The sequence below is a fragment of the Callorhinus ursinus genome, unplaced genomic scaffold, assembly GCF_003265705.2.
Source record: "Callorhinus ursinus isolate GAN/ISIS: 27379988/994484 unplaced genomic scaffold, GSC_fseal_2.0 scaffold84, whole genome shotgun sequence".
In the NCBI taxonomy this organism is placed as follows: Eukaryota; Metazoa; Chordata; class Mammalia; order Carnivora; family Otariidae; genus Callorhinus; species Callorhinus ursinus.
The window spans coordinates 2460387-2476598 of record NW_027397146.1 but is presented as its reverse complement, the minus strand read 5'-3'; the positions used below and the strand labels follow the sequence as shown (position 1 = coordinate 2476598).

The 16212-nt window shown below is 46.1% G+C and overlaps 1 protein-coding gene across 4 annotated transcripts in view; it reads right to left on the bottom strand.

Moving 5' to 3' along the window:
• Nucleotides 1-584: 584 nt before the first annotated feature.
• Nucleotides 585-16212, bottom strand: part of NSDHL (NAD(P) dependent 3-beta-hydroxysteroid dehydrogenase NSDHL) — a 30725-nt gene continuing 15097 nt past the window's right edge. For 3 of the 4 annotated variants that reach the window (XM_025862885.2, XM_073887901.1, XM_025862886.2), the window contains exons 5-9: nucleotides 10092-10238; nucleotides 6375-6503; nucleotides 4449-4591; nucleotides 3318-3420; nucleotides 585-2280 (exon numbers count right to left, since the gene is read on the bottom strand). In XM_025862885.2, coding sequence (XP_025718670.1) covers nucleotides 1948-2280; nucleotides 3318-3420; nucleotides 4449-4591; nucleotides 6375-6503; nucleotides 10092-10238 — 855 coding nt within the window. In that variant the 3' untranslated portion in view covers nucleotides 585-1947. The remainder of the gene's footprint in view (nucleotides 2281-3317; nucleotides 3421-4448; nucleotides 4592-6374; nucleotides 6504-10091; nucleotides 10239-16212) is intronic. The other variant, XM_073887902.1, reaches the window with a different exon arrangement.

Below are 16212 nucleotides of genomic sequence, written 5' to 3'. Positions count from 1 at the left end.
CCAGCATGGCGACGTAAGTTTCTTGATTTTTGCCCTCCACTGCGTAAACTGTCAGTGGTTTCCCATGCCCATAGGAGACAGTTTAGCTCTCTTGGCTTGGCATCCTCAGCCCTGCTTACCTCTTCAGCCAACCCAACTTCCCACTACTCCACGCCCCCAACCCCAAGCCATGCTGGTCACTCCTGTACTTCACTGAACCCAAGAAAGACAACACACTGCTAATGAGATTATAAAAAGCCACTGACTCTGAACCCGACCTTTCAGCCTGAAGTGGCACCTACGGACCTGTACCTACTGACTATTCATTCTTCAAGTCCAATTCAGTGCCGTTACCTCCTCGCTGGAAGCCTCTTTGATGGTCTTGCCTGGAAGCCATGTCTCCCCTCCTTGAACTTACACCACCTTGTCACAGGTGCATCATTTTTTGTCTGGTATTACAGGGGCTTGTGAACGTATCTTGAGCTCCTCTATTCTAAGTACCTTAAGGGCAAAGACCTTGTCTTCTGCTTGTGCTCCCTTGCCCCATCAACATAGCACAGTCTCCCCTCAGGTGGGTGTGGTGTTCCTATCACACAAACCTCATGGCATGTACAATATCTTCACTTTATTCCAGTGTCCCCGGCTGCCTCTCCACCCCTGGACAAAGGCAGAGAAGAAAAGAGAAGTCTTTAACATTACATTTTGATTAGTCTGGGAAGAAATCAGGTTCTGTAAGCAGAACATCACCAGAAAACAGAGAACACTGAATCCTATGTGCTTTGCCTTTTGGAAACTGGCCTGTGGGGGTTCTATGAGCGTGAGCTGCAGAGAAATAGTCCTTTCTGCATAATCTCACGGAGTTTCTGCCCAAACTCCAAGCAGATAAAGAATGCTCTTCTCTTTGACCTTTTCAATGGCTTACTGTCAACCAGCTCCATGTCCCATGTTAGAAGAGCTACACAGCTGAAATGGCAGGCCACTGGGGCACACTACCACCTTGTAACTAAAAAGGACAATGGGGCTCCGCTGATAAAGAGAGACATGTCAGGACACCTGGGTGGCTCAGTCGGTTAAGTGTCTGCCTTCGGCTCGGGTCATGATCCCAGGGTCCCGGGATGGAGCCCCGCATCGGGCTCCCTGCTCAGCGGGGAGCCTGCTTCCCCCTCCGTCTGCTGCTCTCCCTGCTTGTGCTCTCTCTCTCTCTCTCTCACACACACACACACACGTTCTCTGGCCAATAAATGGAGAAACTCTTAAAAAAAAAAGAGAGAGAGAGACATGTCCATGAAAGAATGTTTTATGAAAAAACAATGCAGGCAGGCACACCAGCTGTACCGGAGAGAGAACATGGAAGCATATATGGAGGTGACCAACCAGCAGTCTTTTCCCTCTAGAGACTGATGGGGGGAGGGGTAACAATTATTTAAGCTTTTAAAAAGTTTTTGCTTTAAATTCTGCATCTGTTTGAGGTTTCACCATGTGTTTAAAACTTCTGCTTTTCTCCTAGGATATGTGTAATATGTGGCTCCTTGAACAGCCTGTGGCTTCTACTCTAGTACTGGTTTGCATGGAAGTAAATCTAGTTTCCCATCATCCATTAGCAAATGGATTGTTTTTTCCCTACAGCTTCCTTGATTATGTAGAAGGATGCTGGAATGATAAGTAACCCAGGAGAGAGGAGGGGTGGGGGTGGGAGGGGTAGGGGAGAGGGAGAGGAGAACACAAAACAGTAGAATATGAAGCTGCCTGCTTTAAGAAATTCAAATCCAATCCGACAAATGGGAGAAATGCCTCCCATTTCCTCCACCCTTGTGGTCACGGAACAGCTGAGTGTGCTCTCATCTAACTGGCAGGAGGAGACCTACCTAAGCTCAGAAGAAAGTCACTTGAAGGAGGTTAGTGTGTTGGTCCACAGGGGAGAGTTAGTAGCCGGGGAAGGCACTGTGAGGGCCCAGTCTCCGGGCTGCATCACTTGACTTTCCGCAGGTAATAAAAACTCCGCACGGTCCTTTCTATAGCGTCGTCCATGGTGACCAGTGGCCGGTAGCCCAGGACCTTTTGGGCTCTCTCACAGCTGTAATAGTGGAAGGTGCCAGCCAGGGCGACACGCATCGGTGTGAAAGTGGGTTGGAGCTGGATGACAGGACTGACCACCAGCACCAGGAGGGACAGCAGGAGGGCCAGGTAGTAGGCCACCCAGTAGGGGATGTGGTACTTGGGGGCCTCGTAGTTGAGGCCTGTCAGGATGCGGGACAGGAATGTCCAGAAGGGGATGGGTTCGTCATTGGTGATGTGAAATGCCTGGAGAGAGAACAAGAAGTTAGAAAATGCTCCCCAGCTGGCAGGCCACACTTGGAACTTGGAGCTCAGGCATAAGCTGTTGGCTCAGCCGGGGACCAATATTTTGGGAAGCCAGTGGCCTCTGCCGGCCTGCCCACCCAGCATCTCCAATCTGCAAATGTCAGCCAGTGGCAGAGATGCTTTTTTGATTTGGGCCGACTTAAGGTACAGACAGGGGAGGTAAGTTTTACCTATGGGCCAGGATTTTTAGGTGAAGCTTAGATTACACTCAGGAAGGTATGTTTGTTAATTTAATTTATGTTAATCATGGTAAAACTCCTTATCTTCATATGCAACAACAGGTCACCTGCCATTTCTCAAATGTGCTGTATTTGGTCTAAAACAAAAGCCATACACCCACCCGACCTCCACCACCCTCAGTGTTACAGGAGTGGGAAAACAGCAGAGGTCCAGGAGAAAAACGAGATCCAAAGAGGGGGTTCCAAAGGGAGTAGTGAGAAACAAGGAAGAGGGGGGCCCTGTGAATGGGAGGAGAGGGCGAGGGGGGCCCTAATGTGCTCTCCCCTCTCTGCATGAGAGCTCACCTCCCTGACATGTCCATCCTGCCCACCAGGTGCCAGGTGCCAAGAGGCTGAGATACATCCACCCCTCCGGAGGGGTGAGAGGCACGAGCAAGGGTGGGCAATGGGAGAGAAATGAAGACGCTTCCAGAATGACTGGGAGGGAAGATGAGTAGCAAGCACCCCACTGAATGTACATGGGACCCTGCTGGGAGCAGTCACGTCCACAATGGGTATCCAGGCCCCGTTACATGGAGAACCAGGTCCTGAGTGCTCGGTCAATCCCAGCTCATTGGCACTGCAATGTCACCACACTGCCTACCACAGGGGATCAACCTCGGACCAATGGGATCCGAAAACAGATCAGCCAGGACCCAGGATCATGAAGGCAATTTGCCAATGAATGAATCCAATCACAGGGACATGCAGTTCAAAGACAGGCAAACGTGCATGGGGCAGGAGGAGGAGGTGCCTTACCTTCCCACTCACGGCCGCATCTTGGGAGAGGTGCTCTGCAGCCAGGATGTGTCCATGCACCACGTTCTCCACAAAGGTGAAGTCCACCAAGTTCTCCCCATTTCTGTGGGCGTACGGGGCATGGTTCCACTGTTAAAGATGTTAAGGGGCCAGGATACCTGGGGCCCTCAGAGGCAGTGGGACATGTAAGGGCCGAGCAAGGAGTCTGAAAGCCCAGTGCCCTGCCTGCCCCATCCTGGCATGGCCCACACTCAGGGCTAAGAGCTCGCTTTGGCCTCTACACCTTTCTACCATCTCTTTCTAATCCCTCAAAGCAAGAAGACAGGGCAGCAGGGAGGCAAGGTGGCAATGGAAAAAAAAAAAAAGGAAGGAAGCAAAGGTGTACTGGGGAAACAGCCACATGCTGTCACCACCCACAAAGGCCTCGCCACCTGCACTTTCCTTGAGAAGGAATGTGAACACCTCTACCGGCCTTCCTAGATCCAAGGCCTGGCCCTTGACCCTGTGCCAGTCTTTCCCCTCTCTCCGAGCCTGTTTCCTCAATTTTCAAAAAGGGACACAAATATTTTCCCAGGCTACGTGATGGTATCCTAAGTTGAACAGTGTCCTACCTAAATTCATGTCTCCCTGGAACTTTTGGATGTAACCTCATTTGGAAATAGGGTCTTTGAAGATGTAACCAAGCTAAGATGAGGTCATACTGGGGTAGAGTAGGCCCTAAATCCAATGGCTGGTATCTTTATAAGAGGGAAATTTGGATGTAGATACACAGAAAAGACGCTCACGTGAGGGTGGAGGCAGGGATTAGAGTGACTTGTCTACAAGCCAAGGAACACCAAAGACTGCTGGCCACCACCAGAGGCTGGGACAAAGGCCTGGAACAGATTCTCCCCCTCAGCTTCCAGAAGGAACCCCCGCTGGCAACACCTTGATTCCAGACTTCTCGCCTCCAGAACTGAGAAAGAATTAATCTCTGTTGTTTTAAGCCCCTCGGTTTGTGGTTATTTGTTGGGGCAGCCCCAGGAAACCAACACAGAGGGCAGCAGAGAAGGCGGCATTAGAGAAGAGCTAACCAAGCAAGACTGATCCTTGTCAGGGGTCAGGGAGAAGACCAACTGTGGGCCAACTTACCCAATCACGAACTTCATCTTGCCTTTCCTGGCTGCCTCAATGAGGATGGGGACCAACTGGGGGTCCCTTGGGCCGAAAATGCCATGAGGGCGAATGGCCATGGTTAAGAAATTCCCCTCAGGATCATTGGCACCCAGGACTGCCTGTAAAAGAGCAGAAGGGGCATGTCGGCAGCACCACTTACGGGGGACACAGAGTATCTGACTTCTGCTCTGGTATAATTTGGGGCTACTTCTCTATCCCATCCACCCATACCACCCAAATTTGAAAACACAGGAGACACAGCTGGGTCAAAACCAGTATGATCAGGGGCTCCTGGCTGGCTCAGTCGGTGGAGCATGTGACTCTCCATCTCAAGGTTGTGAGTTCAAGCCCCACATTGGGCACGGAGCCTACTTAAAACAACAACAACAACAATATGATCAAAGAGAAAGGCCTGGGTTTGGGTTCCAAGACTGAACTGCACAAATGCAGCCAGGGGAAGATCTGAGGGTTCCAGGTAACGAGTCAGTCATGAGTCTCCTGCCTCTCCTGCCTTAGGTTCCACAGGCTTGTTTCCACCAGTCCTGAGCTGTTCTGCTCAGTTCTGAGTACCACCTCCTAGGAAGGGACTCTGATGAACCCAAGTGGGCCAGGAAGAAGGGACTGAGAAGGTAAAGGGTCTGGGAGAAATAGGTCAAGTCTTCAGATGTGTTCTGTGTCTGAGCCATGGCTGTCACTTGCAGCTCCTGAGCACAGGAGGTGGGAATGTCAGTGCCTTGGATGAGAGTACACAGGGCCCAGCAAAAGCCTCAGTGCTTCTTGGGTTAAGTCCTAGCAGGTGGCAGCTCTGTGAAGCTCTCTGTGCTCCAAGGAGCAGGGTGGCAGAACTTGGAGACAGGACTCCAGCTTACAAAAGGCCCGGCCTCCACCCCTGGATTGGGTAGGCCCTTGTGTCTTCTTGCAGACGAGTTCTCCTGGAACTTTCTGACCTGGAGTGATAGCAAATGGAGGGGAGGCAGCTGGCTCTCAGGCAGCTCAGTGGAATTCACGCCAATTCAGCCCTAAGCTCTAGTTCGATATGTGCTGGCTGCGAAATGCAACCTCAGTGGGTGTGACAAGCTGCAAACACCTGGGAGAGGTACTCACAGCTTCCCCAGCCAAGGCAAGCTGTCTGTGGTCAACGAGCATCCATGGCCTTCAAGTGAGTATGTCCTTATGGTAATATTCTCCTTGGACGTTAGTCCTGGAGCTAGCTGCTGTCAGGGTCCCTGGAGCCCTGGAGTCCAAAGGCTTAGTGCTCGTTACTCAACGCAGACTGCTGTTAAAACCAGGTGCTACCTGGCAAAGTTGGCTTGCCAAGTGGAAACCAGTACCTTACCAAGTACTTTTCCTTGAAATAAAGCAAGATCCTTTCATCGTTTAATTTAAATCAGGGAGGGGGGCAAGAGTGCCACTAGGAAGGCGTGTTCAAATGAAAACACTTGTGTGTTAAGCCCAAGTTCTGCCTGTGTGCTTGGGATCATCATCAATTGCCTCTGATTTCTATGGCAACTGAGTAAGCTCGCGTGGCCTAGAGGTTGAGTGCAGGCTCCGGAGCTAAACTGTGTGGGTTCAGCCACCTACTACGTGCGTGACCTCAGGACGAAACTGAATCTCTGTGCATCAACTGTCCTCATCTATAACCTGATGATGATAATAGTATCCACCTTATGGGGTCCTTGTGAAGTTTAAACGAGGTAGTTCCTGTACAATACTCTGAGCAGTGTATGGTCACATTAAGCTATTGTCATTATTTTTAAACTGAATTTCAGCCACAAATTTTACTTCCCAAGTTAGGTATGCAGGCCTGAGAACACTAACTTCATAAATATTTTTCTTAAAAATCTAAGCCATTCAGATGTTCATGGAACTTGCTTGTCACTCAACCAGTTCTCAGGTACATACTCTCTCCTGTAAGATTTTTGTCTCCGTGTAATAGTCAATGGGTTTCACAGCATAAGGGAGGTCTTCGGTTCCATTCTTGATGTTGACACCCTCAAAGATGACACTGGCACTGCTGGTTAAAATGAGTTTCTGGCAGAGGAGAAAGGAAGATTAAAAAAATACAAGTAAGAAATGATCATTACTTAAACAAGCTGATGGTCATACATGAAAGAAAATCAAATGGCACCTGTTCGCAACCCTCATGCAAGCCACCATATAAATGATGTATTGCAATGCTTTGCTTTTCAGGCCTCCTTAAAATAATTCAAAGATCACCATCTTCTTTAGCTACGTGGATTCGAGACACATTCTATTACATTCTAAAACAGTGGATTTCACCTTTTTTCTCTCCTATCACTACTGAGAGATGGAACAGACTTCCATTATTTGTGGTATCTAAGTATGGGAATGATTCCCCAAGGGAGAAGGACAGCCCACAAACTCTGAGGGAGGTATCTGTCTGAAAGAGATGCGTTGTGATTCTGAGACCAACCCTGGCATGTCAGCACATGTACACACGCCCACTTGAGAAATGCTATTTGAAAGGAAATGCTTTCTTACAAGGGTCCCAGCTTCCAGCCCTCTGGTTAAGGGCAGCACATCCAACACTGAACACCATTAGCTCGAATCACAGCTTTACCACTTTTATTCAACATTGTACTGGAAGTCCTAGCAGGTGTGGTGGGTTAAGACAAACAAGGAATACTTTAAAAAGAAGAAACAAAACTGGGCGCCTGGGTGGCTCAGATGGTTAAGCGTCTGCCTTCGGCTCAGGTCATGATCCCAGGGTCCTGGGATCGAGTCCTGCATCGGGCTCCCTGCTCCTTGGGAGCCTGCTTCTCCCTCTGCTTCTCTCTCTCTCTCTCTCTCTCCCACTCTGAGTCTCATGAATAAATAAATAAAATCTTAAAAAAAAAAAGAGTTAAAAAAAAGAAGAAGAAACAAAACTATCACCATTCACAGATGTTGGAGAAGTCTACATAGAAAACACTATGAACATACAGAAAATTTTACAGTTAGAGTTCAGTGGAACTGGTGAGTACAAAATCAATATACAAAAACCAACTGTGTTTCTATGCATTAGCAATTAAAAATGTAATATGAAAGATATTATTTCAATAACCAAAAACTAGGTACATAGGGATAAACAACAAGATGTGAAAAACCTTTCTAAAGTAAAGGGTAAAAGTACTGAAAGAGAGAGAAAGAGATTATGTGTCTATGGATACAAAGACTCAATATTGGCAAGGTATCCATGCTCTCCCAAATTGCCTTTAAATTTGATGCAATCACAGTAACAATTCCAACAGGAACTCGACAAGCTGATTCTAAGATTTAGATGGATAAGCAAAGGGCTAAGAATAGCCAAGCAGATTCTGAAGAACATGGTTGGGGGGGTGACTTGTCCTAGCAGTTACTGAGATTCATCGTACGGCTCGCTTAGTGAAGGCAGAGCACAGTGGCACGGGCACAGGCCGAGGCCGCTGGAGCGGAAGAGAGAGCTGGCAACAGACCCGTGCAAGGCACCAACACCTGACATGTGCTGGATGGGGCACTGAACAGAGGGGAAAGGATGGATCACAGAATAAACGGTACTGAACAACAAAAATTCAATTGCTACCTCAGACCATACACAAACATAAAGTCCTGGTGGATTAAAGATTTAAATGTGCAAAGTAACACTTTGAACCTTTGGGGAAAAACCCCACATTAAACAATTTTTTGATTTCACTGTTATGAAATGTTTCCTAAATACAACATGAAAAGCCATTTTCTTTTTTTTTTTATTCAAGAAAGAGAGGGAGGGATGGACAGAGGGAGCACGAGATGGATGAATCTCAAAAACATAACGTTAGGGGGAAAAAAAGCAAGTTGCAGGAAGATATATTGAATATATCATTTCTATAAAGTTTTTAACATGCAAACTGATAACTTATATTGGCTGTACATGGAGCATATAGCAATGATAAACCCGAATTCAGAACACTGGTTCCCCATGGGGTGGTGGGGAAGGACAGCAAAGGCGTGGAGAATGGATACACACAGAACTTCAACTCTACTGGTAATGTTACTTAAACAGTGTGATGATTATATGGGTGCTATGTCATTCTTGAATCTTTTCTGGATAACTAGGTTATTCCATTTAAAAAAGAGCAGCAGTGAAATTCACTGAGCTCTAGGTATACAAGCATGGTATAGACTAAGGAGTCTGGGATTTGGCATCAGAGTGTCTGATTTGAGTCCCACCTCTTTCATTTACTAGCAAAGAGACATCTCTTAGCCTTCCAAATCTGCTTCCTCACCGGTTAAGTGACATGAGTAGTTCCTGGTTACCTATTGAGGAGCAAATCGGGTGACAACTGCAGGGCAGAGTGTCTTGTCATTTGCAAGGCATAAAGGGGTGGTTTTGACCATGATCCATCCTTTCCAGGGCACTGAGCCCTGAAGAGCTCCTTCCCCACTTGTTCTTGCTGGGCCAGCTGATGATGCCGAGTGCCCCATAAGGGTGATCCTGAGAACCAGCATTTACAACAAAGCATATGTGGAAATTTATATCCCCTCAGGTCTGAGCTATAACAGGTTTCCATTGGTGAAAAGTAAATAGTCTGAAAATAGAGGCAAGGTCTGGAAAATAGTATGGCAGTTCCTTGAAAGGTTAAACATAGGATTACTGTATGACCCAGTAATTCCATTTCCGGGTATTTACCCAAAAGAACTGAAAGCAGAGACTGGAGCAGATATTTATGTGCCTATGTTCCTAACAGCATGATTCACAATACTTTTTCAAAAGTGGAAACAACCCAAGTGTCCACTGACGGATGAGTGGCTAAACAAAATATGGTCTATCCACAGGATGAAATGTTATTCAGTGGTAAAAAAAAGGAAATTCAGACACATGCTACAACATGGATGAACCTAGAAGACATTATGCTGAGTGAAAGAAGTTAGACATAAAAGTACAGATACCATATAAGTCCACTTCTTTGATGTCTCTAGATTCATGGAAACAGAACGTAGGATGGTGGGTGCCAGGGGCTTGGAGAGGAGGGGGTGCGGAGCTGGTGCTTAATGGGGATAGAGTCTCAGTCTGGGAAGATGAAAGTTCAGGAGGTGGCCGGTGGGGATGTTTGCACAGCAACGTGAATGTACTTGATGCCACTGAACTGTAAATTAAAAAACAGTTAAGGGGCGCCTGGGTGGCTCAGTCGTTAAGTGACTGCCTTCAGCTCAGGTCATGATCCCAGGGTCCTGGGATCGAGCCCCGCATCGGGCTCCCTGCTCGGCGGGGAGCCTTCATCTCCCTCTCCCGCTCCCACGCCCCCTGCCTGTGCTCTCCTGCTCTCTCTCTGTCATAAATAAATAAAATCTTTAAGAAAATGGTTAAAATGGTAAACTGTATGACATTTATTTAACCACAATAAAAAAATATAAGCAACATCGACATTTTATGGCTCTTTAACCAAAGACTAATAAGCCTTAGGGTCCTCAAATGGTCTATTGTGATGCAGCTCAAATTGGCCCAGCAGCAAATAGGACTCAGTTTCTAGGATCTTCACAACACTTTGAGAAGCAAGCCTGGCTAGACCCAGGAAGAGAACGAGAAAAATCCTGGCTCCCGCACACTTAGAAAGGGCCATGACATGCTCCCGAGAGCACTCACTCCAGCTTTCCCCTTACCTGAACTCCAGCCTCTTTGCAAGTTTCAATGACATTCTTGGTGCCAATGTAATTCACTCTATAAAAGAGTTCCTTGTTGTTACTGGATGGTGGGGGTGATGCACAGTGGAAAACTGTGCTTACACCTTTCAGAGCTGGGTACAGATCCTGGAAAAGCAAACAAAGACATAAAAAAAAAAAATCACTCCTGCTTTAGACAAGTAAACAGCCTCCTCACATTCCCGCACTCTAATCTGTGGTATGTAGGTGTCTTGCCCTTTTATAATTCTATAATTAACATGAAAATACATCTCACTGTAAAAGATTCAAACAATACAGATGTACCTAGGACGGAAACCAAGTTGTCCCTTCAACTGCCCCTCCGCATTGACGGGTCCCCAGGAAAAACTGGGTTAGGGCATGAGAAACCCGTGGGATCCAGACAAAAGCAATATCTGTACCACTGTACACCATGGGGGTGGGGGTGTGTGACAATACAGGTAAAACTCCTGGGAAAATGAGCTCACAGATACAAATTATGAATCATTTGAAAAAGTTCCACCCCATGAAAGACAGTGCAAATAGCCAATACACAGGAGTATTCCTTTCTGTGAAAATAGATATAGAACAGCAAACTGAAAGGGAATGAAGACACGTCTGTTTAATTTACTGCTAAAAGGAACCAAAACTCCTGGGAGCAATGGCTGACTGCAGATCTGGGGCAGGAAATAGACAAGAAGAGCCAGGAACACCTTGTCAAATCAGAAAGTAAGGAAGCTAGCCAAGACTCCTGGGGTCCTGTTAAAAGGACTCAAGAGTCAATTTGAAGAGGCTCTCACTGTCCAAAGAAGGGACAATTTGATCACCAGGAAGAATAAGAATTTGTTCTGTAAACTAATGAGTACAGGGAAATGGCCAAGCAAAGAACTGAATTAAGAAACAAAGAGAGAATGACAGCATGTCACCATTTTCCGAACCGTTCATTAAGTAATAAGATCCAGGAATGATCATCAATAGATTAACTTAGGCAAAACAGAACAAAGGCAATCATGAATTATGTGCCTAGATTCACTGATTATTAATATTTTGCCATAATTTTCTTGGTGTAGATACACAGACATATGATTTTCTTTTTTTTCTGAAACCATTCGAGAGTAAGTCGCAGGCAATGCGCCACTTTGCCTCTAAACTCTTTACTACGTATCTTCTAACAACAAAGACATCCTCCTAAATACTGCTAAACAATGATCATACACAAGAAATGTAACAGGATAGGACACTCTTATCCAACAGTCTATATACAAATTTCCCCCACTGTCCCAATAATGTCCTTTAAAGGCATTTTTATATTTGGATCCAGGATCCAATCATAGATCATATTATATTTAGTCCTTATATCTCTTCTGGCTCTTTGAATCTGGAACATTCAGTGATGATTCTTGCCTGGAACCATTATTAACATACTGGTTGCAAAATGGTAAAATCCTAATTCCAGCATTCTTCTTACTTTTATTAGCTGGCATTCCTCTGTAATGTAGACGATCCCCTTTATACTAATTTACATGGATTCTTATTTTATTCAGTGCATTACAGTCCACTACTATTGTCTTTTGTGAGGCTCAAAAAAATCCCAAATTTGGCCATGGGGGTTCTTGAGGTTGGTTCCTGTGTCCTTTTGACATGTTCCCATTAGTTTTTGAACACTTTTTTTTTTTTTAAATAGGCTCCATGCTCAGAATGGAGCCCAATGTGGGGCTTGAAATACCTGAGCTGAGATCAAGAGTCAGACGCTTAACGGACTGAGTCACCCAGGTGCCCCTGAGCACTTTTTTATTTTGTCCTAAGAAAATGTCTCAGGCTCACTTGGACTACTCCTGCTCAGAGTCCTGAATGGGAGCCCTGGTTCCTTTTATGGGCAATGGTGTCTAGAAATCAAAATCTGAGCATTAGATATGCTGATTGCTATTGGTGCCCCAGAGAAAAATACTGAACCAGAGTCAGATCCAGCTTTTAGTCCATTAGAAATATAGTAATACAAGGCACAGATATGACTTTAAATTTAGTAGAACCCACATCAAAAAAGTAAAAAGAAACAGATGAAAACAATTGTAATGTATTTTAATATAAGATTATCCAAAGTATTATCACTTCGACATGTAATCAATAGAAAAATCATTAATGAGTTATCTATATTCCCTTTTTCTATTCTAAGTCTGCTTTACTGGACAGTGCAGCCCTAGGTCCTCCAGCTTACAGGAAACACTAGAGAGAGGGACATAGCAAACAAAACCATGGGGCCGCAATCTGCAAAATCCAGTCCATGGGAGATGCTATGGGACAATCAATACAGTTTAAAAATAAACATCAGTTATTCAACAAACAAAATGTGAAGGGGAACTTATAGAAGAGACTTAACTAGTTCAATCAACTTCAACGTCTTAACCTTTTTGGTTCCTTATTTGGAAAGAAATCTACATAAAAATACTTATTAGACATTCAGGGATATTTGAACACAGGCTGGAAATTAAGGACTTGTCAGTATGTTTTAGGTGTAGTCATGGAATTGTGTTTTTAAAACGGCTCCTTTAAGTCTTACCAAAAAAGGTGGGGGGGGGGCACCTGGGTGGCGCAGTTGGTTAAGCGTCAGGCTCTTGGGTTTGGCTCAGGTCTAATCTCGGGGTCAGAAGATCAAGCTCCACGCTGGGCTCCGTGCTCAGCGTGGAGTCTGCTTGAGATTCTCTCCTTCTCCCTCTGCCTCTCCCCCTGCTCATGCTCTCTTTCTCTCAAATTAATAAATAAATCTTTAAAAAGGCTCCTTATCTTTTAGAGACAAATACTGAAATATTTACAGAAAAAATGAAAATGGTGCTAGGATTGGCTTCAAAATAATCTGAGGGTGGGGTGAGGGTATAGGTGAGACTAGACTGTCCGTGAGTGGATATAAAACAGGAAATCTATAAAATATTACAAAGACAGAAAGTGAAAGAACACACAAAGGAGAAACTAACAGACATGTAGATTGTAATGAAAGACTCTATTGTATGTCCAATAAGGCCTCCAGAAAGAAAGAAAAGAGAGAATGGAGGTAGAGTCAATATTTGAAGAATTTTCCAGAAATGAGGAAAGGCATGAGTGCTCAGATTTTAAAGGTCCACTAGGTGTTGAGTAGGTTTTAAATATAAAACTAAAACACAGACCTAGACATACTCTCTACAAAACACACAGGATAAAAAAGAAAATCCGAAAAGGCATGAGAGGGAAACCCAGCTGGCCCTCAAAGGAATGATGATCAGACTGAGTGTCAGGAAGAATAATTATGGGCCGAAAATTCCGCCCCCCTCCCAACAAATCAGCATTTATGAGAGACGGTGAAATAAAGACATCCTCAGGCATACAAGGACTCAGAAAGTTTAGTGCCCAGACATTCAGTGAGGGATGCTAAAGGAAATGCTTCAGGAAGAAGAGGAAGGAACCTGGAAGAAAGAAATGGGGAACAAGAAGTACTGATGAATGAATTCAGGAATATGGCACAAAAACTAAGTTGTGACTTACAAACCCATTTCTCAACGGCCTTTGCCCCCATGTCTGTCTTTATCAAGTTGGTCTGGCAAACTCGGGCCCTGGTTAAGTGCAACTCTCTCCTTCTCCCTGCCGGTGCCTGAGAACAACACACCATGGTGGCAGGTCTTGCTTTAAGTTTGTGTTTAAAAAATATCTGTAAATTGGGGCGCCTGGGTGGCTCAGTCGGTGAAGCGTCTGCCTTTGGCTCAGGTCATGATCCCGGAGTCCCGGGATCCAGCCCCGCATCAGGTTCCCTGCTCAGAGGAGAGTCTGCTTCTCCCTCCCCCCCTCACCCAGCTCGCACTTTCTCTCGCTCGCTCTCTCTCAAATAAATAAATAAAATCTAAAAAAAAAAATTAAAAATCTCTAAATATATACTAGCAACAATATCTTGGGAGTTAATCGAGAGCTGGGGGCGCAGTTTGGAGAGAAGCTGAAGTTTTCTAAGGAGCCTCATCTCCTTTGAGGGGGACATAGCAGTGATCAAAAGAGACAATATCCCTGCCTTCATGGAGCTTACCTTCTATGGGGGCGGTGGGCAGAGAAACCAGTAGATACAGAGTACATCAGTCAGTACCAAGTGTGATACAGAAACCCAGGTAGAATAAAGGCGATCTGGAGGCTTGTTGCTTAGCATAAGTTGGTCAGAGACTTAAACAAATTTAGAGAGCAAGCTCTGTGGTTCACCAAGAGCATTCCTGGCAGAAAGAGCAGTGAGGACAAAGGTCCTGAGGCAGAAACTCAGTTGGTGGGTTTGAGGAGTAGTAAAGAGAGGCCAGCGTGCCTGGAGCAGCGCAATGAGAGAGTACAGGGGAGGGTGAGGCCAGAGAGGTAGTGAGGGCAGGTCATGCAGGGCCTCAGAGGTGATGATAAGGGCCTATACGTTTGCTCTAAACAGAACTGGACCACTGGAGGCTTCTGAACAGAGGGGTATCATGATTTGATTCATGCATTAATAGGGGGGGGGCTTGGACCAGCACAGTAACAAATGAAGGAGTGAGAAGTTGCTGGACTGGGGATCTATTCTGAGAGTGCAGTCAACAAAATCTGCTGATGAATGGGATGGAGGGTACAAGAGAAAGGAATCAAGGGTGAATCTAATGTTTCTGGCCAAAGCAATTGGAAGGACCGAGTGGGCCATTTATTGAGACGGACAGGACTTTAGTAGGTTTGCTGTAGTGGGCGAGGGGACTTGCAGCAGGGAACTAGGAGCTGAATTTTGAGTATGGCAAGTCCAACATGTCTATCATGTACCCAAATAGAGATGTCCAGCAGGCAGCTGGACAGACATGAGTCTCGCAGAACTACAGGCTGGAGATCTCGAGCTGGGAGCTTGTCAGTCCCTAGACTGTATTTTGCCTGCGAGCCAGGGGAAGGGGGGATTTGATTGGACATTGAGTGTGCTCAGAGAAGAAAAGAGATCCAAGCAATAAGCTCTGGAGCCTGCCACATTTAGAAATTATAGAGATAAGGAGACAGAATGGCAGGAGGAGAAATGGGCAAGTGGGGGTGTCCTAAGCTTGGCCACTGGATCTGGTCGCCTCCGGGTGCCTGGTGGTTGTGACAGGGGCTGTTGGTGACAACCTAGCTGGAGTGCTTGTAAGAGACAACGGGAATGAAGCAATCAGAGGCGGCATGAGCCAATGGCTCTTTGAGCTCTCCTGTGACAGCGCAGAGAAGTGGGACCTCTCCCATCAGGCCATTTTGCTTTCTTAAGATGGGTGATCCTGCAACATGTCTGTGTGCTGTTGGCTGTGACTGGGTAGAGAAGGATCCACGGCTGATGCAGGAGCAAAAGGCCAGCATCCCTAGTGGAAGCACTGAGTAGGAAGAGGGGGGTTCCGGGTGGCACCTGGAGCATTTGCACGGATGAGGCACCCGCAGAACGCAGGTGTGGTCCCAGGCAGGTCTGAGGATATGGTGCCAGGAGATACCATGGGGCCAGCTTGAAGGCCGTGGTCATGAAGAAAAAGGCAAAAACATTGTATTTTCTTCTCCAGCCCCGTTCAGCTGCCCAGAGGCTCCCAGGGAAGAGGAAGAATCAGATTTAAACAGGGCTGGGGTTATACCTACGATGTACAACCTGATGCAGAAGTTTATGTGTCCCTTGGTGAGGCTCCAGTCCCATTATTCCATCAAACACTGGTGTAGGTAGGTACTGCTGTAAAGGTATCTTATAGCTGTGGTTAGTGTCTGTAATCAGCTGACTTTAAGGACAGGCGATCATCCTCCGTACTCTGGGTGGGCTTCATCTAATCACTCAAAAGGCCTTAAGAGGAAACCATGAGGTTTCTGTGAGAAGAAATTCTGCCTCAGGACTGCAGCATCACCTCTTGCCTGAGTCTCCAGCCTGCTGGTCTGCCCTGCAAATTTCAGTCTTGCCAGCCCCACAATCACACGAGCCAATTTCTTTCATTAAATCTCATTCTATCCCCCTCTCTCTTTCCCTCTTCCTCTCCATCTACATATACACACACACCTTACCGGTTGTTTCTCTGGAGAACCTGGGCTGATAGAGACCAGAAGAAAGAGGCAAGGCGGATAAGTGTTATGCAAGAGAGCAAGTCAGTCGTGGACTCAA